At 41.6% G+C, this 21655-nt stretch overlaps 1 protein-coding gene across 8 annotated transcripts in view; it reads left to right on the forward strand.

Annotated features, from left to right (window-relative positions):
• Positions 1-20191, forward strand: part of LOC138959382 (serine/arginine repetitive matrix protein 2-like) — a 41030-nt gene extending 20839 nt beyond the window's left edge. The window contains exons 3-18 of one of the 8 annotated variants that reach the window (XM_070330823.1): positions 1887-1977; positions 2541-2618; positions 2914-3022; positions 3263-3332; positions 3948-4021; positions 4847-4919; positions 5532-5603; positions 6122-6359; positions 6866-9555; positions 9900-10193; positions 10681-10824; positions 11198-11520; positions 11879-12634; positions 13691-13738; positions 15977-16064; positions 16825-20191. In XM_070330823.1, the coding sequence (XP_070186924.1) occupies positions 1887-1977; positions 2541-2618; positions 2914-3022; positions 3263-3332; positions 3948-4021; positions 4847-4919; positions 5532-5603; positions 6122-6359; positions 6866-9555; positions 9900-10193; positions 10681-10824; positions 11198-11520; positions 11879-12634; positions 13691-13738; positions 15977-16064; positions 16825-16854 (5178 nt within the window). In that variant the 3' untranslated portion in view covers positions 16855-20191. The remainder of the gene's footprint in view (positions 1-1886; positions 1978-2540; positions 2619-2913; positions 3023-3262; positions 3333-3947; positions 4022-4846; positions 4920-5531; positions 5604-6121; positions 6360-6865; positions 9556-9899; positions 10194-10680; positions 10825-11197; positions 11521-11878; positions 12635-13690; positions 13739-15976; positions 16065-16824) is intronic. The other 7 variants (XM_070330822.1, XM_070330826.1, XM_070330825.1 and 4 more) reach the window with 7 other exon arrangements.
• The last annotated feature ends 1464 nt before the right edge of the window (positions 20192-21655 follow it).

A 21655-nucleotide genomic window follows, 5' to 3' on the forward strand; every position in this document is an offset into this window, starting at 1 on the left:
GACTGCCAAGAAAGTGGGTAGTTAAGCGAGCATTCTAACCCTCTCAGTGAACTAGTTGAAAGTCGTTTTGATCTTTAAAAAAAAAAACGCACGCCAAAAAAAAACACGAAAAACCCACCATTACGTGTCTAAATCACGTACATCTTTATCTCTAATGCTGGAGAATCGATCAGTATTCTTTTGTACCATGGGCCAAGCTTTCGTAAAGTTTAAGTGTGTTAAATGTGAAATTGCTTGAAGCTGTTTTTAAATGTAGGTGCTTTTAATCTTAAACTGTACATACATCTTTCTTTCATTAGCTTAAAGGCATATGTACGCGCTCCCGTGTTTACAAAGTGTAGTTTGCCCATAATCGATGTCAAACGCACCATAAGACCATATAATGACGATATGTCACCATGCGCGGACCATAATACATGCATTACAGCTTGTTCTAGCCTCTGAAAAAGTGAGGATGTCAACAAAGCCGCGGTGTTAGCTCCCTTGCATCAACGTTACATGTGTTGCCAAATCTATAAATAGGACGATCCAGATCAAAATGAAAATTAACATATCTCAACATTGAAGGGGTCCTAGACCACAATATTTTGCAGGGAACTTAATTTAGCATGTCTCCAGCTGTTGGTAAAGCAATTAGCGTGTATAGTCATCGAGTACATATGCCTTTAAGGTTCTACGTGGTATAATGCACTTGCTAGGAAAGTACTATTTTGGGTCATGCCCGCACGCATCATGTCAAGTTCTTTTTCTGACGAATTCAACAAACTACATCCAACAACAAAACCAATACGCAGTGCAATCAAATACCAATTATACAGTGCCACAAAAAACCCTCAGGTAACCATTGTTCTTCAGCATGACATGCTTCTCAAGACAGCACTAGTGTTTTAAGGACAAGAGAACCGTCTTGATCTTCCTGTTCCGGAATCTGTTTCACACTTAGGTTACACATGCGTAGGTTCCACTGAATTAAGCCGCTGTACAGCCGAGCGATAAGAGACATTCCCTCTTGACGGTGATAGGTGAATTCCGTTGTGTACATTGTCTTAGTTCATGAACTTGATAGGGGCTCCGATCTGTCTGGTATCTGCATGGTGTTTAACCGGACGTGTGGTCTCCACTGATAAGTGAACTTGGACGGTCGTCTTTATCCCTCTAGCAAGCAATTACGATATATAAGCGAAAATAGACGAACATAAGCATACCTGAAGGCGTCATTAACACACGATAAACAATTGCCCACTTTCACATATTTACCGTTTCACATACTTTCAAGCTCCTTTGTTCGTAAAGAAAATGGTGGCAAATCGTAACGATATTGTTTGTCAACGTTTGTAAACGTGCGATGTTTGGTCACCAAATCCTGCATTCATTATTTTTGCAGGGAAGCCAACAAGTACATGAATATGTATAACCCACAAATCCTACGTACATGTCAAGATTAGTCGCAGGATCTCACTTACATTAAAATAATGTTACCACAGCAAAAGACACTCAAATGTTGTGTTTAGTCAACCAAACTAAATTTTCGGACGTCATGTCATGTAACTATTACCAGATCCCACTTATGTATGCCTAATCACTAGATATGGAAACGACATCTTTTGATTTGGATTTAGCATCTGCTAAGACTATAAACACACACGTACACACGTACACACACACACACACACACACACACACGCACACGCACATGCATACTTCATATTTGTGATGTGCCTTTGATACTATTTATTTATTTATTTATTAAGGAGATTTCTATAGCGCATAACTAAAAGCACTATGCGCTTTACAATATCACTAGGTATAAGCACACGCAGACATACTCTGATTAAATAATACTATTCAAAGAAGTTATGAGCTTTTGATTATTATCACTCCCACAGGCCTCTAGCAACACAACTCAGCGTGCCTTCGTCCAGAGTGCGCTGGATCACATGAAGAACCATGGCATCAAGATCACCTTCTCTGCCCAAGGTACGTCATTTATACACCTGTGGTGTTGTAACATGTGGGTTTTGCATTTCGTTATTTTTCAGTCTTCTCTCTCTCTCTCTCTCTCTCTCTCTCTCTCTCTCTCTCTCTCTCGCTCTCTCTCTCTCTCTCTCTCTCTCTCTCTCTCTCTCTCTCTCTCTCTCTCTCTCTCTCTCTCGCGTGGGTTTGAGTGGGCGTGCTTTATTTTCGTGGGTTTGAGTGGGGTTCGCTGATAACATAGAAAAATGTAGTCTATGGAAATCACTGTCGTTTTCCATGGTACAGAATAAGTCCATAGGTTATAATCCTTATCAGCACAAATATTCACCGAATAAGGAGAAGAGAGAGAGAGAGAGAGAGAGAGAGAGAGAGAGAGAGAGAGAGAGAGAGAGAGAGAGAGAGAGAGAGAGAGAGAGAGAGAGAGAGAGAGAGAGAGAGACGGACGGACGGACGGACGGACGGACGGACAGTCCTTTACTATTTGCAGAAAATGTACACACACAATTGTTTTCCTGGAACCGATGTTAAAATAAAAAGTTTAAAAAAAACGATCTTGTACTTTGCAGACATCATCGACGGTGACATCAAGTCCTTGCTGGATGTGATGTGGCTACTCATCCTCAATTATGGCATTCATTATATCGGTGAGTGGCTCGAGATCCGCAATTCGGAAGGTTGAATGGTCTTATATATTAGTTAGCTAGATTTTATTTTTGGTTTTTGGTATTGTTTGTGCAATTTTGATATAACTGTTACGATGTGCATTGACTGAAAGAGGTTGAGACAAAAATTATTTTAGTAACTGCTATTTTTGGGGGTAAGCCTGAACTGTGTTTAATTATTCATATACGCCTTTATTGTCTAGGTTGTTTTAGGTGGTATGGAACCCTTAGTTTCAACCCAATGCCTTCAAATGTCTGTTTCTTTGTCTGCCCTCAGGCACGAACAGCTTTCAGCGCAGTGTTGGAGTGGCCAAGAAGAGCCTTCTGGACTGGTGTCAGTGGGAACTGGAGGTGGCCTTTGACGCCAAGAACACACTCGCCTTTAGGTATGACATACACGTTAATTTCCCTTGATGAATCGTAATTTTTGTCTTTATTGTAGTTTGTGTCTTTGCAAGTCAGAAGGTTTGAAACGAGCTGAAAACATATTTTTAAAGTTCCATTGCATATGACATGTAATAACCCAGAGGTCGAAGTCAAAAAAAGAACGAAAAGGATTGTTTGTGTTTTGATTTAAAGCCCTGTACGCCTAAAGCAGACTAAAATATTTACGCATTGTGTTGCAGCCTTTGCACGGGAAACTGGTTCACAAAACTGCTGCGGAAATTTGCTGGGCATCACATCGACGAGACAGAGGTACGTTATTTCTCCTCAGATTTCTGTTTTTTCTGCAATTCACGATCTAAAACGCAAAGTTAGGATCTGTCATGTTTTCTTGCAAAGAAACAAAACACAAAGTAGACATCTTAACTGTCATGTTTTCTGCAAAGAAGCAAAACGCAAAGTAGACATCTTAACTGTCAAGTTTGCCTGCAAAAAAGCAAAACGCAAAGTAGGGCTCTGTCTTGGCTTCCTGCAAAGAAGCAAAACACAAAGTAGGCATCTTAACTGACAAGTTTACCTGCAAAGAAGAAAAACGCAAAGAATAGATCTGTAATGGCTTACTGCCAAGAAACAAAACGCAAAGTAAGGATCTGTCATGGCTTCCAACAGAGAAACAAAACGCAAAATAAAATCTCTTATGGCTTCCTACGAAGAAACCAAACACAAAGCAGGGATCTGTAATGGCATCCTACGAAGAAACAAAACGCAAAGTAGAGATCTCTCATGGCTTCCTACGAAGAAACAAAACGCAAAGTAGGGATCTGTCATGCTTTCCTGCCAAAAATCCAGCACTTTAGAAATAATTAAATGTTAAACATTCCAGACATTGAGTGTCACTTGTAAACTGTTGTGGGTCATGTTTGTCAGGAAAAAGTGGGCCACCTTTACAAACTCCTGCAGGAAATCGAGGAACGGTATGGCGTCAGACGGACCGTCATCAGGTGAGAAGCATTGCCTGCCATTTTAGAAGAGAGAGACAGAGACAGAGCAAATAGTACTTTTTGAGACAGAAAGAGATACAGAAGGGGTCGCAATTTCAGAGAGAGAAAGAGTGAGAGTAAGAGAGTGAAAAAGAGAGTGACAGACAGAAAGACAGTTGTCTCGTCCTGTTGTTTGGCGCCACCATGACGCACATAGAGAATACTACATGGCTTACTGTGTCGTACCAGATTTACACGAGTTTGTTTTTTTAAATATTGAACTGCGAGCGAAAGCGAGCTGTTCACTATTTGAAAAAGCAACGAGTGTAAATCTGGTACGACACAGCAAGCCATGTAGTATTCTGTTTATCCTACATACTGTACTTACGTGAATTTGACTGAAAATGTCCTGCAGTCGAGGCAGCTAAATTGAAGACGCTTGTTTTGGAACCTCGATCTCTTCTAAAGCCTCGTGCAATCTATTACGTCAAAGCAAAGAAACGTCACTCTAATTCTAAAAGTGTGGCGTGACGTGTTAGTTCTAAAGATTCATCGAGGGTAATTAGCGAGCGCAATTTGTGTTTCTATAATGACGTTTGTCTCGGTGACCTTGGCATCATAAGCAGTGGAAAAATAGGTCCCTGCCAGACTTGCTTGACATGACCTCATTTACATGATATACACACGTGTGATTTGAACGATTATTATCTCACGGGTGTCTCTCTCACGTATGTAGGATAAATGTGAAAAGTCACTATGCCTTCAGCTTGATCACTATTTGTTTCTTTTTACTCTTGAATGGGAACGAATACTCAAAGATTTACGTCATTCTTGCTTCTGTTCCAGTCCCAATGACATCATAGATGGAACAGTAGACGAGCACACCTTGATGATTTACTTGTCTCTGCTCAAGAGAAGGGTATGTCATTTCTATTCAATTAATCTTATGTTAATCAAATAGAATTTATCTTATGTTTAATAATAAGAGATGAATGTACCTGTCTACAGTAATTAACATTTGCAAAAAATGATCAAATTTTTGTTCTCCCAGAAAAAGGTTTGTATTATTTTATTGAGGAAAGTCGACGAGGAGTTATGAACGTCTAAACAAAACATAGGTATATCAAAACAATGTAAAACAAGGCCTTAAGGCGTGGACCTTAAGCTGCGTAAGCATGAATGGACATGCCATCTCAACAGGAAAAAGTCAACATGCTGAAGTGGATGTTAAGTCCGGTCTGGTAGCTCAGTTGGCAGAGAATTGAACTTGTGATCCTCAGATCTATATCGAATCCAGGTCATGTCACGTAAAATACCTCAGTCCCACTGCAAAACGTGCAGGTGGTTGATTACATCTTAACACGCTACACACCTTGGTAGTGATCGATAATCTTGCTGCTGCTAGATTTTAAGTAGGAGGAGCAACCCGAATTCCCCAGCCGCTGGATAATAGAGTAATGAATATGAAAAAGATAGCGTTGGTACATGTTGTATGCCCTGTAGCCGTAAAGATAGCCTAACTTGTCGGCAGGTTTGCACCACTGCCCGCTCAGCTCGCCGTGAGATGTACAGTGTGGATGGAAAGGAGGCGGCCATGGCAAGGGTATGTACCACATTTGGTCATCATTTTAAATCAACGGGCACACACAGTCAGACATGACAACACATGCAGGCATAGGAACGTACGAACGCATGCACGCACGCTGACACGGACGGACACGGACGTACACGCACACACACACACACACGCACACACACACACACACACACATACACATACACACACACACTGACACACACACACACACTGACACACACACACATATATATATATACGTACTGTATATATATATATATTTCTTTTATTTAATTTATTTTATTTAATTGTTTCTTTCACAATTTCTGATGTTTTATATATATATATATATATATATATAGGCACGAAACAACGCACGCACGCGCATGCATAACGAGGTAGAAAAGAGCGACAGAGAGATGTTAACTGCAGAAAGGACAGAGCTGTAAAAGGCGAGCAACACATTTCTTTCATGCATGTAACCTACATAGACAAAACATTCCTGCAAACAAACAAAACTCAACAATTTCCCACTATGCCAACAGGAGGAAAGGAACAGATCAGCTTCAGAAGAGGTAGAGAACCGCAGAGGACACTCAGAAGCAGTAGGGCTGACTTTCCAACAGCAACAACAGCAGCAGCAGATGCAGGGAAGACCAAAGAGATCATCGTCTGCAGACAGCTCCCTTATCACAGCCCCTGTAAGAGGATCTGTGAAGACTAGGAGCCAAGAATCTGTTGAGTCTGACTTGTTCTCTTCAGATACCAACTCTATGCTTTCGGGTAAGAGAGAGAGAGAGAGAGAGAGAGAGAGAGAGAGAGAGAGAGAGAGAGAGAGAGAGAGAGAGAGAGAGAGAGAGAGAGAGAGAGAGAGAGAGAGTGAGAGACTGAGAGAGAGAGAGAGATAGCCAGCCAGCCAGCCAGCCAGACAGAGAGGGAGAGAGAGAATGTGTGTGTGTGTGTGTGTGTGTGTGTGTGTGTGTGTGTGTGTGTGTGTGTGTGTGTGTGTGTGTGTGTGTGTGTGTGTGTGTGTGTGTGTGTTAGAGAAAGAATATTCTAGCGTGCAATGAAGCCGCCTTCAAATATCAGCTCTTTGTTCAGTCGTCGTTTTTATGATATAAAAAACCCTCCTGCATGCACTGTGTCAGTCCATTTGTTAAATGTGCTGAACTGAATATTGAAGGAGTTTTGCCTCTCGTTTGTCACATCCCCACTTCCTCATCTTTAGTCACTTGATTTCCAGAGCAAAAGACTCCACAAACTTCATTGTCACCCGTGTTTGTATTCAGGGCGTGACCGGTCACCAGGAGAGCGCGGCACCTTCCTCATCAACGAAGCAGAACAGGTGCTGATGCAGACGATCAGCGAGCGTGTGAAGGAACACCTGCCAACATCAGACCGTGACAAAGACAAAGACACAGACGCCAGCCAGGGGCCGAGCGAGCGAGAGACAGAGTCCATGTCCGATTTTTCCAGTGGAGCGTTGGACGAGGGCTACTTCACTGTGCGAAGCAAGGCCTCCAACGGCAAGTCTTCTGCGCCCAAGCCCAAAGAGAGAGAACAAACGGCTCCGAAAAGACCAGGAGATCAATACATCGTCAGCAACGGTGCGAAGAAACCAACAGGAACTGAACCAAACAGAGTTACCTCGGCGAGAATCAAAATCAAACGACCAACAGACTATTACCTTCAGTGGGAGGAGACGATAGACCGTCTGTCTCAAGGACCGCTGACGTCTCCTGATGTGTCAGACATGTCCCCGAGGTCACCCAGGCAAATTCTTCAGGGAATTAATGACATTCACTCCCCTCAATCGACACTCTCCACACAATCTCCAAGGTTCCCTCGTCACAATCTCTCCAGGTCAACTTCTAGAGAATCTGAGGTGTACGGCAGGCCCTACGAGCCAGTCTGGAAGCGTAGAGAGCATTTCGAGAAAAGGCCCAGTTCACTGAGTCCCGGTGGCCCCTATCGAAAGTCCCTTTACGCCGACAGGAGCAGCAGTCTGCCTGAAGAGACTACACAGCCCAGCAACGGAAGATCGGGAGAAAGGCGACAGAGCCCAAGCCCGAGTGGGAGAAGCAGTGGGCACGCCAACAGACCAGGAGAGGCAGGGAAAAGCAGCGGCGACAGAAGAAACCCCACAGAGAACCAGCAGCAAAGACAAGGGGAAGGCAGCCGAACAGAGCCCTCCACCCAGGCACTGGAAGCGAGCAGCACCTTCATGGAACGGCTGGAAGAACTGAAGAGAAGCGGTCGAGCTCAGCGAGTCATTCTGCCCGACCTCGGCCCTGATGCCCCAGTTCTGATGATCCCAGGACAAGGAGAGGAGGTGCTGCTCCTTTTCGACGCGCTCCGCCAGGCCAGGCTGGAAGTCAACCTCAAAATGCCCAAAGAAAACGACAGTAGGAGTCCTTCAAGAACATCACCAACGCAACAGCCCTCTGATGAAACGGATCCAAAGAAAGTGGTCAAGGTGGATAAAGCAGGTGCTGCTTCCACACGAAAATCACCAACGCAGGAGGAAGAGAGCGATTCTGTAAGATGGATTCCCAGACCTACCCCACATCGCCACAGGGTGTCAAAACCCACGGATATCAGAATTGCTGACCTGCGTTCGGGTAGAGTAAGGGATCAGAGAAGGACACAGTCTTTGTCGGAAAGACAGACTGTGTCTCCGCTTGTGCCAGCCTCAGACGCTTCGCGCTACCACTCCCTGTCGCCGAGGAGGGAACAGGTGGCAGCTGAGGCAATGGAACAGTTAGACAGTTTAGCTCGACAGAGAATCGCTGTCAGGGAGGCAAGCCTAGACAGAATGGGCGGTACGGAAGATGCACCGTTTAGACGGGTTAAACCCCCTAACGTAGACGCTTTAACCTCTCCAATGCAGAGAAGTTACACCTCCAGCCCAGTTGCTTTCAGAGCCAGTCCCTCTTCATCCACTTACAGACAGGCAGCACTACAGACCTCCTACCACAGTCCGGGACCGCTACGGGTTATATCTCCCAGAAGAAGTCCAAGTTTTGGAGGAACACATGAACGACTACCTCCACTTGAGTTACCTGAAGATCTCCTGTCGCCGCGCCGATCTCCAAGTCCCAGGGTAGGCGGTCAAGGTAGAGTGCCCAGAAGGGAAGCATGGGAACGGCAGAGGCAGGTGAGAGAGCCAAGACCTTATGTCCCTGGCGCGACAGACTCTCTGGCACAAGCCAAGTTCATCGAGGTTCTATGCAAGGAGATCGAGGGGCTGAAACAGAAAATAGAAGGCATGGAAGATTCCAGCCCTGAGAGGAGGAGCGCTAGCCGAGGCAGATCGACGAGTTATACAACTACTTCTACGGGTCAGGCAAACACCTACTACACCTCACGGAGCGAGATCCAAGAGACGGACAGCAAAATGCTGCTGGCACCCAAAGACGGTGTCACTGGTCAGCGGTTTCAGCATTCCCCTCGACCTTGGGAAGCCACTCGCTCCGGCTCAAGTCCCCCACGTTCCCAATCAGGTCTCCCCTCCGTCTCCCCGAGACGTCAGTACGGCAGAGACTCTCCCAACGTCAGCAGAACACGCGGAAGACAGTCTCCTTCCCCTGACAGATCTCAAGCCGCGGAAATCGTCTCTCCTCGAAGAAGAGCAGAGTCAGAAACTGCTCTCGGGGCTCGAGCTTCTGACGATACTTTCGAGAAAGCAGCAGGAAGAGCGAGTCCCAGATCTGGCCGAGCCATAAGCCTCGGTTACAAGAGTCCGATTCGCAGTGTCACGCAAGAGATCTGGGGGAAAGATTTATCCGATGTGGAAGGGCTGGAGCCAGGTCGCCGTGACAACTACAAGCGTCTGATTTCGCAGCGAACGCTGGCCGAGGAGGATGTGATCGAGCTGAAACAGGCGCTGGCCTCTTCTGTTGTGGAGAACGACATTCTGCAGGCCAAGCTAAGCAACGCCAGGCACGAGATTCAGGAAAAACTCAGCAAAACGAATGAAGTAAGTGTGTCCTTACTTGTTAAGTCTGCAATTATGTTAGTCATCTTCCGTCTGTCTGTCTGTTTGTCTGTCTGTCTGCCCGTCCGTCTTTCTGTCTATCTGTCTGCCCGTCCGTCTTTCTGTACATCTGTCTGTGTCGTCTGTGTCTGCGTCATTCTTTGTCCTTTTTAATAGAGAATCAACTGATATGACGGTTGCTCGATTGCATGTAAAAAGAACGCGGTTTAGGTGTTATCCCGTATTTTGTCTTTGTTGTTTTGTTCAGAGTGGCAGTCCAGTAGATGAAGCGCACAAATACAATAAGACATTGTATGCAAATAATCACACCCTTTTTATTTTAACAGGTCCTGGATGACTGCCGAAGACACTTGGCCAAGTCTCAAGCCGAAAACATGGAACTCCGCACAGCTCTTGAGCGCGAAAAAGTCCGTTCAGAAACGAGCGAGGGGCGAGGGAAGGATCTCGAGCTTCTTGTAAAGCAGGCAAGGGCAGACAACGAAGAGCTTAAAGGAGAGCTAGAACACACGTTGTCTATCCTCGACCGGTCCAAATCTGGCATCGACGCCTTAAAGCAGGAGAATGCTCACCTTAGGGACAAAGCGTCCTTCATTCAGAACGATAATTCTTCACTCAAGAGGGTTTGTTTGACACCATTTTCAATTCCTTCATGCCACCATTTCTTTTGAAGATTTCATTAATCAACAATTAATTCATTGTTATCGTTTGCGTTCATTGGAATTTAGTGGGACAGAACTATCTTCAGCCACATTCATCAATCGCAGGGTAATTTCTTTCTGGTTTCTGATGTCCGATACACGTGTGTGCTTGACCAAAATGTTCTTGCTGTGAATTGTTCATTGATTCATAATAAGATGGAAGAGACAACTAACAGAATTGGAATACTGAACTTACATGTAAGTGAAGAGCGAACACCACAAAACTTAGTGATCACCCTTCACGATCATTTGCCTTTCGTGTATCTTGATCATCCACTTTGAAGATCAGTTGATTAAGGTCCTACTAAATGTTTTATTTTGTTTACAGTTAAACGGTCCATGAACTTACCTTTCTGTGTTTTGATTTTGAAGTGATATGTGCAATTTATATGTCTTTGCTTTCCTACAGGAGATGGACGACCTGAAGAAAAGCCATTTCAAATCGGTTAACACCACCAGAGAGCTACGGAACTGTCTGGACGATCTTCGACAAGAGCGCAATGAAATGCAGCACAAAGTGAACAGGCTTGAACGATCTCAGAATGAACAAAAGGTGTTTATTTGTCTTTTTTTTTAAATCATTTTTTCTAAACTCGGCATGCAAGGAAGGATAATGCAGAAGAAATGTGACGACAGACGAATATTGCCACACCTCCCCGAGAAAGCATGAAGTTTAAAAAGAAAAAACTGTCAGAAGCAGGTCAAATCAATGCATACTGTATGGGTGATATTATTTCACTACACAGATTTCCATTTCTTTTCCCAAATCCAAGAATAATAGCTCTCGGGAAGACAGTCCAAAAAGTGGGGGTCACTTCGTAGGCTGAAGGGATAAATCTTTTTAAGTTAGGGCGGTTTCTTCAAACACATGTTTTGAAAACAAAGGTTTTAGTATGTAGTACAAGCACAGTGTTTTTCTTCTCCAGGTAAAATCCATCATCAGCAACTACAACCAAGAGAAAGGCGCTAAGGATGAGAAAGAAGCTGAGTACAACAGCTCCAGCGGTGTTAGCTCTGTCTCAGAACGCTTCCGATCAGCCTCTGCTACGCTCCATCGATCAAGTACCCGGAACGAAGAGCTGCTGACACCCAGAACCACCCCGTCCAAATCGGCAGCCGCCACCCCGAATGTCTCAGGGATTACACCACTGCCACCCAGTCCTGGAAGAGGACTTAATTACAGTTTCAATGACTTGTCTCCTACAGTGCCTTCTTCGTATCGTGAAATTTATCCTCACAGGAAGCCTAGGTGAGTATTGTGGTCTGGCGAACTCTTATTGTTTCACTATGGGCTGAAATAAACTATAACCAACTGCAAGTTCTCACGGTGCTAATACATTCATGTAATCGTGAGTGTGCACCACCACGTACACATTTTTTTTCTAAATTAGTGGTCCCGTCCCCGTTCTCTTCATATTTCCTTTATTATGCCAGTTTGCCCCTCATTTCCCCACAGCCATTCTACTGTCTCTCGCTTTCCATCTGTCTCAGACATACACAAAGACACACCAATAAATACCACAGCACCTAACTTATCCTACCTTACCACGCACTGATTGCACGTGCATAACGTTTCTAGCACCTGTGTCATTGCTCGTCCACTCCAGGTACCGAAATCTATCTGCCGAGAGGTACGGCAGCCCCGAAAGACAAGGCTCACCTGTTGCTTTCATCGACTACCCAGATCTCGAGCACTACCCCACAAAGTTGGACAGTATGAATATTGACGACCGTGTGTCTGACGAGGTCCCTTACGGAAGACCACGGTCGCGAGACAGTTCCCCTATCCAAAAGCCAGTCCCTTATCGGCCTTACTCCACTGAAGGCAACAGACCTGGTTCCTCCTACACCATGATATCAGAAAGAACAGTTCAGACAACGAGGGAAAGCCGGGCCCGGTCCCCTCAGACACGAGGAAGGTCTCCAGTCAGGGTGTCTCAGAGACCGAGAGAAGCCAGGTCTTCCAGCTGCAGCCCGGCCAGAGGTCTGTCCAACGACAGACTGAACCGTTCTTACGACTCTGTCCTTTTCGAGCGCAAAAAGCAGCGCAGTGCTAGTACCAGCCCAGGACGTTTCGCGGATAGCAGAAGGGGAATCTTGAAGAACGGGACATCGTCAGTCGGTCGTGCTCGCGATCGAAGCTGCAGCCCTCGCTATACACTGTCTCGGAGCCACTCCCCACCAACACGCCTGTCCCCTGAGGACAAGACGGACAATGGTGCTGATGGTAAGAAGCTGATGTTCACACGCACGGAGGCTGGTCAGATCGCCAGGAACCTTCAGCGAGAGTTCGACAAGGAGGACTGCCTTCTGGACGAGATGAGGAAGAAACACACCACCAAGTCCTGGTTCGAGCTACAGCTGTAAGTATCTGGAGATGTCTCCGTCACTCGTTTATGGTTAAATCTGTTCCTTGTTTCTTCTTCTGCCAAACAGTGTTAACATCTGTTGACAAAGCGTGCACTCTCGTTTTGTGTTTTGTTTTGTTTTCTTTATAATTTTTGTGTTGAATTTGTCTCCTGCTGAAGGGGAACACACAAATCTGTCATTGCATGTTTGAAGCTTCAGTTTTGTAACAAATTTGTTTTGCAGCATTTGTGCTCTCAAAAAGTGGATTACTGCATGTCTTTTCTGTGTTTGTTCTTTGGCAAGAGAGATGCTACTTCAGGTCTACTGACTGTATCATTCAATTTGTTTTATTCCTTTTTACATCAGAAGGCCTGCATTGTCTTTAGAACATACGGCTTGATTAGACATTCATCGAATTACATTTCAACGATATATCAAGGTGATGGGATGATACCTCGAATATATGTCAAGCATATTCGTTTGTTGTCTGCATAATAAGCATGGCCAAAGAACATATTCATAATTCAGACATAACGTTTTTAAGTTGTATCACTGGTGTTAAGGCGAAAACAGAGAGAGCTTATGAACTAGTCTCTTTCTGTGCAGTTAACTTAGGACCTGCTGATACCATTAAAATGACTGACAAAGACAAAAATGTATTGTGAAATACTAACTTCAAAATCTGAAACGTTTCTAAGTTGCATAGGGCAGTTTTGATTTATTTGTTTGAAATCGTTGATTACAGATTTGCGTGGACATTGGAGAGAAAAAAAATTGAAAATATCGTCTACGCATTCTTGGAATCATATAATTGACATACATATACTAAAAACGCATACAATGATTAATAAACTCATGATTTATCCAAAAAGTGTCCATTAATTCTCTGTGTGTTTTGAAATCATGATTCAACCAACGCGCAAAAGTAAGAAATGATGTATGGAATTCAAAAATATCTGTTATTCATCCATCTCTGTGCCTTACCACCAGTGATAGTGTAGATGCTGCGTGGTTTGACTTGTCAGCGTGTATGCATGTTGATGTGTCTTGTGTGGCTTGCTCAACGGCAGCGATGACACCGAGCGCCCTACAGGGGTAGAGCTTGCAGATTCCCTAGGGTGAGTATATAGCTAGGCCTAGGCGCGACACACGTGCATCTAGGTCACCTTGCTGTGTGCAGTGCTGTGTACCCCAAAACAGACTTTGAAAAATAGAAATTATCAGCACAAGCTTTCCACGTTGGACTGTGCTATATACCTTACCTTCCGATTCCTTCCTGACGTTTTGTAAACACTGATAAACGAGGGGATATGTACACTGGGAATATTTATGTCAACTTTCTATTCGTACATTGAAATATAGAGCTTTTGACTTTTCAAGCAGAACTATGCTTTTGTGCTGGTTCTTCTTCTTCAGCGTTCGTTGATGGCTTTTGTGCTGGTAATTTTATTCTTTCATTTGCGTGTATATGTATTCAATGTATCCTTTTGAAGTTTGTCTATCTGGCACATATTTATGGTAGTTTACATTTGACATGATATGCTACCTTTTTGTATTCATGTACAAGTATTTATGTAGTTTTCGATAGTGATAAATTAACTAACTTTTTTCTCACAGATCTCAGGTTCCCGCAGCATTATGTGAAATGTATTTGATTATTAGCAGTATTTAGGTGTATTTTTTTTTAACTTGAAAGGGGTGGAAGACTGAATTACAACATAGACAAGTAATGATCGAAAGTGACGATGGAGAAACTGTGGTCTCCAGTGGGATATTAACAGGAAACTATTCTGAATTTGCGTAATTCACTTGTTGAACACAAATGATTTTTGGGATAGCTGTTATGAATTAATTATAAGCATTCACAAAGAACATGAGAAAATGCACTAACTTCATATTTATGTTATGGGTGTCTTACCTTACTGTTAAAATTATGTTGCTTTTTTTCTTAGACCTGGAAGTTTTCGCTATGGAAAAGGCGTACGTCGGTCTTTTACTTTTGTGTCATTGGCTGTGGGAAAATTAGAACCTGGGTTATTCTTATTTTCTTCTGCTAAAAGCATTTACTTCTCTTCAACTTAATTACTTGGACTTTTTTTCAAACATTTTGATAGACGAAAAGCTCATAATGACGTTTTCTTTGGCTTTGGCTTTGCAAAATGTATGCGCATTTCGCTTATCATATCAAAGCAGGAATGGGAGCCGGAGATAGTACTGTGTCTGATGTAATTTTATTAACGGAAATGTGTGATTTATCGAATTTGCTGTTCATGAATATGTATTCGCAGTTCTCGTGTGCATATATAGCTATAGACACAACTGACGTTGATTAACAATGGTGTTTAACTACACTAGTGCATGTGACAATGGTCCGTATATGAATAATCACACTTTTGTGAAAATACAGGTCTAGCGCCTGCGCTTGTTTAAAGCTAAATACTGATTAAAGTAATGGGGTATATCTTCTTCAGAAGAAATTTGCTTTCATGGTGGGTGTATTATGAAGAGATTGTTTTGTTCTCTCCTCATGCTGTTGTGTTTGGATATTGTATGCTGCCCTCCTCCTGATGAAGCAGTAAAAGAAAAATACGCCATTACAGTAAAAAAAAGTATTTTACTTTGGACTTGATTTGTGGATTTATTTATACATGTATTTCAATATTTTACTCTCTCTCTCTGTCTCTGTCTCTCTCTCTCTCTCTCTCTCTCTCTCTCTCTCTCTCTCTGTCTCTCTGTTTTTTGTTTTGGTTTAGCCCCTAATATTCCTTTATTGCAGTCAGTGCAGGAATATTTGAATAGTTGCAAACATATTAATTTTTTTATTTTCCCATCTTCTTTTATTTACTTTGTCGGTGAAGACAATTTTGGTGGTGTTTTCACGATTTTCTTTGAACTTCTTGATGTTAGAATTTCGTTTGCATTAAAGCTTAAACACATATTTCCAATAATGCTTTTAAGAGAGGATTCTTTTTAAACTACTAAATAATATTATATATAACTGTTCTGCAAGGCACATATTTTTGTGTGTAAAGATGTCCATTAACTTGTTTAGGTGTCAAATTGTATTACATTTATATAATCTTATATAACAGGAGTTATAGACGCTTTCAAACTAGCAGAAGATGGGAGCTGGGCCCGGATGGTTAGATGATAAATTAAAATGCCAAGCTATCATCTTGAAAGTAGTAGTTTGGAGAGAACAATAACCATTAAACGATTAATATGCCAAATAACCATGATTTGAAAACAGTAATTTGAAGAGAACAATAATCGATAACAATTAATATGCCAAGTTACGACGATTAAAAATAGTAGTTTGAGGAGAACAATGACCGATAACAATTATTTGACTTTAGGTTGTTTTGCAGAGAAGAGCATCTTTTACTCTCCGACGAACAGCGGAACTATGCTAACCAGCTCATCAAGAAATACACGGGCCTGCAAGTATAAATTATCTTTACCTAGCGCTACCACAGTGGGGGTCTGTTCGTCACCATTTTCTTTCGATCCGTCTGTCTGTTTCTGTCGGTTGCTCGGTCGGTCTGTCTGTCTTTCTTTCTGTCTGTCTTTCTATCTAACTCTCGCTCCCCCATCTGTGTGTCTTTCTCCCTCCTCTCTCTGTGTCTATCCCTCTCTAACTCTCTCTCTTTGTAGCTCCCCCCTCTCTCTGTCTCTCATCCTGTCTGTCTGTCTCTACCTCTGTCTGTATCTCTGTTGATCTGTCTCTACCCCCTCTCTATCTCTGTGTGTCTGTCTGTGTCTCTCTCTCTTTCTCTCTCTCTTATTTTTGTTTTGTTCTTGTCAATTTTGTTTTGTATAAGATGTTAAGTCGTTACAGTGTTATGGTTAATTTAAGTGGCAAAACTCTCATATGGTTATCAAGTTATAATGATAAATAGCTGCTCGGGGATAAGTTTGAAGTTTCTGTATTTGTTCTTAAGTTGTTTCTAATTGAAAATAAGCAAACAACTATTCCGTTGTAAAGAGCAAACAAAACATGGTCGTTAATATTGAAGTATTTTTTTGCGGTTTTGTACTAATAGCATTTGACCCTTAATTGGAACATCGAAGCTTTATTTCCTGATCTTTGTAATTAAAGAAATACTGTAGCTAAGCGTTGCTTCCTCGGACAGGCTGATTTATTGTGCAAGTCAAGATTTCTTTCTTCTGTGTCTAATGATTACTGTTTTCTATCTTTTTTCAGTTCCGGAAATCCACGGACAAAGTACTTTAACACATAAACATGGTCATGGTTTTGATTGTAAACAAAGAATCTACAAAAAATGTCCGGTTTGACAACCCAGCAAGCAGCTACTTTCATTGGGTACTCTAAACTTACAGTGTTGAAAGAATAAATGTTTTCAAACAAGGTATGAAGCAAATATATAAAAAAAAAAAATTAAAAAAATCTTTTTTATAAAGCGTAGGTTTATATTTCTAAAACCAAAACATCAGCAAGCCTTGATCAAATATTGTATTGAATTTAACAGAAATGATGCTGCATATTTTTAAAGAATTAGCCAGTATCATTTTACATGAACATTTGTAAACTGCTCAATCGATATTCTACTGCCTTTTGTATGCAAACAGTCTATTAATCTATTATCCCTCTATCTAACTACAATGTATTAAAGCATGTCACTTCTGTTTATGGAGGATAACAGATTCGTACAATGTACAATGATTAACAACTGCTGATGACTAAACGGTATTAAGTAGTATGATTCTGGTATGTAGTTGAAATGTATATATATTAAAAATACATATTGATGTACAGAATATCATAAATGAATAAAAACATATTTATTCTTTTTGTATATACGATTGTGTGAAAATCATTCACATTCGAAGCAAAATGCGTTGGTTTTTAAAACAGCCTTCGAAATTGTGATGTTTGCTGGGTTCACCCGAGATGTATTTGTCTTGGGATGATCTAGTCCTTAACAATCAGTATTAAACTTTTTGTGTACAATTCTTGCACATGTTTTCTTTATTGTCCATATACTTGCTTTAAGTTTTCCTACGTAAACAATTCTTTTATTTTTAGTTTAACACTTGAATTATACGGCGATGTGACACATGGGCACTGTATGATGTGCAGGTCGGTCGAGAGTATGTTCAGTAACACGTGTTTATGAAACATTTGAATGGAACTCATACTTTGAAATGTGTCCTTCTTCAAAAGAATCATACTTTAGAACTAATAATCGTTTTACAAACTTATACACAATATTCGGCTAGCATATATATAACATTAGATACGATATGTTGTATTAGCCTTTAAAGATTAAAAACGCACTGCTGGATGTAAATATTAACCAAATACACATACTGTAAATAATAATGACTTTTATATTGAGCGGTAAATGTGATTTTCACAAGTGTTATTTGCTCTAGAAAGGGTATTCGAATGTGTTAGTGTTTATTGCTGTGATATTTTCTATTTTTTTAAGTTATTTTTGTTTCTTTTGTATATATGTATTATAGAACAGTTGGTTTGTAGTAAAGAGTCCAAGTGGGTTTGTTCTTCACACAAAAATATTGAACTGGGACAACTGATTTCTTTCTGGTGCACCACCAGCAAGAACTATGCTCGCATATTTCAACCACGCAGGGGAGGACTTTCGCTAGGTTTGCATGCGAAGCACATATTTTCCTTTATTTCATTCGTTTTAAGTACATGTACAAGTTCGTTTTGTTTTGTTTTGAATGAGCTGACTAGCCTTAGATGATATGCAAATAATAAAATCACTCTTTATAAGATTCCCTGCCGATCTTCTAAATCTGATGAATTCAGTTTTCGTAATCAAGTGTGACACGTGATTTTATGTAGAAGATTAAATGTTTGGGTCATCTAACTGTGATGTTTTTACACTGGATTGAATCTTGTTTTGAGGTATAGTGACCTTAGTGTAGACTTTATCTCACAAATCAGAAACTATGATGTGCATAATGATTGTGTGCTTATGTGTTGTCATTGCCTTTGTTACTTTATACACCTTCCATCAACTTAATAGTCATTTTTCAAATAAATCGAAATATTTGTGTTGGGTCAGGTGACAAAGGCAACACTAACAGTTGTCTGTTTTATGTTCACGTATTTTTAACAATTTTGTTTACAACTGCTCTATCTGAACTTTCAAGTGAAGTAACACTCAGAGGGTTTAAGAGATCGAAGAGCCTCTTAATAACTGTTCAGAGGTTTACAACCAGCACAACATGGATTTCTAGTTGCCAGATACACATATGCCAACTTTCATAGGAAACATTTTGAATGAAAGCACATTTTTGATATGTTTAATCTTAGCGAGAAAGAACATGGTACGAGTGTTTACTACTTGTTGCAGAATGCGATGTTAGCAGTTTTCGAAAGAACACAGTATCTTCAACGTTGTTTCAGTTGTAAACCTGGATGATTTTAATTGTTATATGTAACTTCACATGTATTCAGTTATACAAACTAATTTGTGCCTTCATGCAGTAGGATATCTTTAGTGACACAGTTGATACATGTATCTATTTGTTAAAAAGTCCTGCGGTGGAGATGTATGTTTGTTATTACTTTTGTAGTTCGTTTGTATGCGTGCACTTTTGTACCACAGAAAGAAAATAGTAGGTGTACAAGGACTATGTTAACGCGTGTGTTATTTACGAGACAGTTTTAGATTACTGACTGCTAGAAAACCATTTTGAGTCGTAGAGTTTACATTATTTTCACATTTAGCATACACATCATATCTTTGCACAATGTTAGATGATAAGCGAAGCGATATTTTTGCTAGAAAGTTTCTCATATACATTTGCTGTTGCCTCAGTTATTTACAAAACATTGTATTGCTTATTCAAACATGTGCCTTAGTTCGGTGTATAGGACTGGAGACGTTCGGAAATGTGTCCCTTTTTCACATCATCATGAATTATTCTTTGAATTTTGTGAATGATTGTTATTTATTTGGTTTGTCGAACGCTGAAGGTGAAAAAGAAGAAGGAGAAGCTTTTTGTTTGGTCTTGTCTTCTGCATAGAAAATAATTGCATTAGCAAAATGTATTTTAGTACCAGTATTACGTGTCAAAAACAATTTTAAGGTTTTTGTTTGTGTGAATTCCGTCCATCATTATACTGACATAAGTCTTCGAACAAAACCTTTAGGTGTACCACGTTTTTGCATAACATCATTGTCACTGATATCAAGAGCAGAGTTCCCAGGCTGAGTATATGAAAGAAGTGTTTAATAAATGTATGCTATGGGATTCTGCTGGTGTACGTGTTATCATGTCAAAGTAATAGAGCTATAGAAAACAGCAAACTCGTTTTTGTGTGTTGTTTTCTCATTGGTTGCCTTACGATTTCTTACTTCATAAATAAATAAGTTTTAACTTAACACTGCTGATGTGATAGAATGAATCTCTTCAGTCCAGACTGTTTATTTGTGTGAAAATGAAAGGTTTTGTGGATTTAATTTATGATTACACCATGGACAAACATTCGTAACGTTGTGATACGCTGCAACCAGCATTATATTTCATTTCAAGAATGATAGTTTTTCATTAAACTTGACACACAAAACATATGGATGCCTTCTGCTTTGAATGTTGCTTCCATATGGCTGACGACAGTGAGAAGGACGTTGGTTGTAATTCTAGCAATTGTGTGCATGTGTGTGCGTGTGTGTGTATGTCTGTGTGTGTGTGTGCGTGTGCGCCGTGTTTGTGTGTAAATGTGTGTTTATGTGTGTGTGTGTGTAAGTGTGTAAAGAGGGTCGAACTGTATTGAAATTTTGGGCAAAAAGACAATCAAACAGTATACATTAAAAGCTGACTTCTAAATTAGGACTTGCATACACTCTTAAAAAAAAGTTAAGGATTACTTTTTTACAAGCACGCCACACAAAACAGACAAGACCAAATTCTTTTTTTTTTTAATCATATAATTGAACAACCAAGGAGTAATGACAAACAAAGCAAAGATCGAACGCGGCAGCGATAATTTATCTAGAGTGTGTCAAACGTGACAACCCTCGAAAATGGAATTCACAACAATGTGAATCAGTGTCAATAACGCGTGTGCCCTCCGTTGTGTGCCAGGCATTCAACACATCGTTGGAGCATGGAGTGGATCAGGTTGCATGTGAATGCTCTGGGAACTCCATTCCACTCCTGCTGGAGCCATTGCAGCAGTTGACCCAGATTGGCAGGAGGAGGGTGATGTTGCTGTACCCGACAACAAAGCTCGTCCCACGTGTGCTCTATGGGGTTCAGGTCCGGGCTGTTGGCTGGCCACAGCATCCTGTTGACCCTGGCCTGCTGGATGAAGGTGTTTACAGCTGCAGAGCGATGGGGAGGTGCGTTGTCATCCTGAAGAAATTCGCACGAGGGCCGATCGCTTGGAGGGCTGGAACGACCAGGGGTTGCAGGATCTCATTCTGGTAGCGGACACCGGTCAAGTTGCCCACTACATGGAACAGAGGTGTCCTTTGACGTGTGCTGATCCCTCCCCAGACCACCACAGAGCCTCCGCCAAAACGCTGTAGTTCCAGAACAGCGCCTTCTGCGAAGCGCTCAGTCTCCGCGACGCCTCCACACTCGAATACGACCATCAGCAGGTTCCAAGCAAAAGCGGGACTCATCTGTAAACAACACCTGAGCCCACTGCTGACGTTGCCACCTCACATGTTGAGTGCACCAGGCTCGGCGAGCTGCTCGGTGATTATAGGCTGGGAAGCGTTTGGATGTGTGCGAAGTAATTGCTATAAAATTCATTTTAGGTGCAGTTGATTCATTTCAGTGTGCCTGCACACATCTAATCGAGTTGGCCGGGAAAAAACCATGCGATGAGTCCGAAATATCGTACATTTTATTTTAGTTTTCGGAGCGACAGTTTTTCACAAGCTACCCAAGGAAACTATTCAATAACATCACACGATAGCTTAATCAGCATGGCGTAAGCAGTTTATTGGTCTCATCTATGTATAGATATATTTGTTTGTTTCCCAGGGGCGCATTTCACTGCTCGCATTATAATGATTGTTAGGCGA

The sequence above is a fragment of the Littorina saxatilis genome, linkage group LG2, assembly GCF_037325665.1.
Source record: "Littorina saxatilis isolate snail1 linkage group LG2, US_GU_Lsax_2.0, whole genome shotgun sequence".
Taxonomy (NCBI): Eukaryota; Metazoa; Mollusca; class Gastropoda; order Littorinimorpha; family Littorinidae; genus Littorina; species Littorina saxatilis.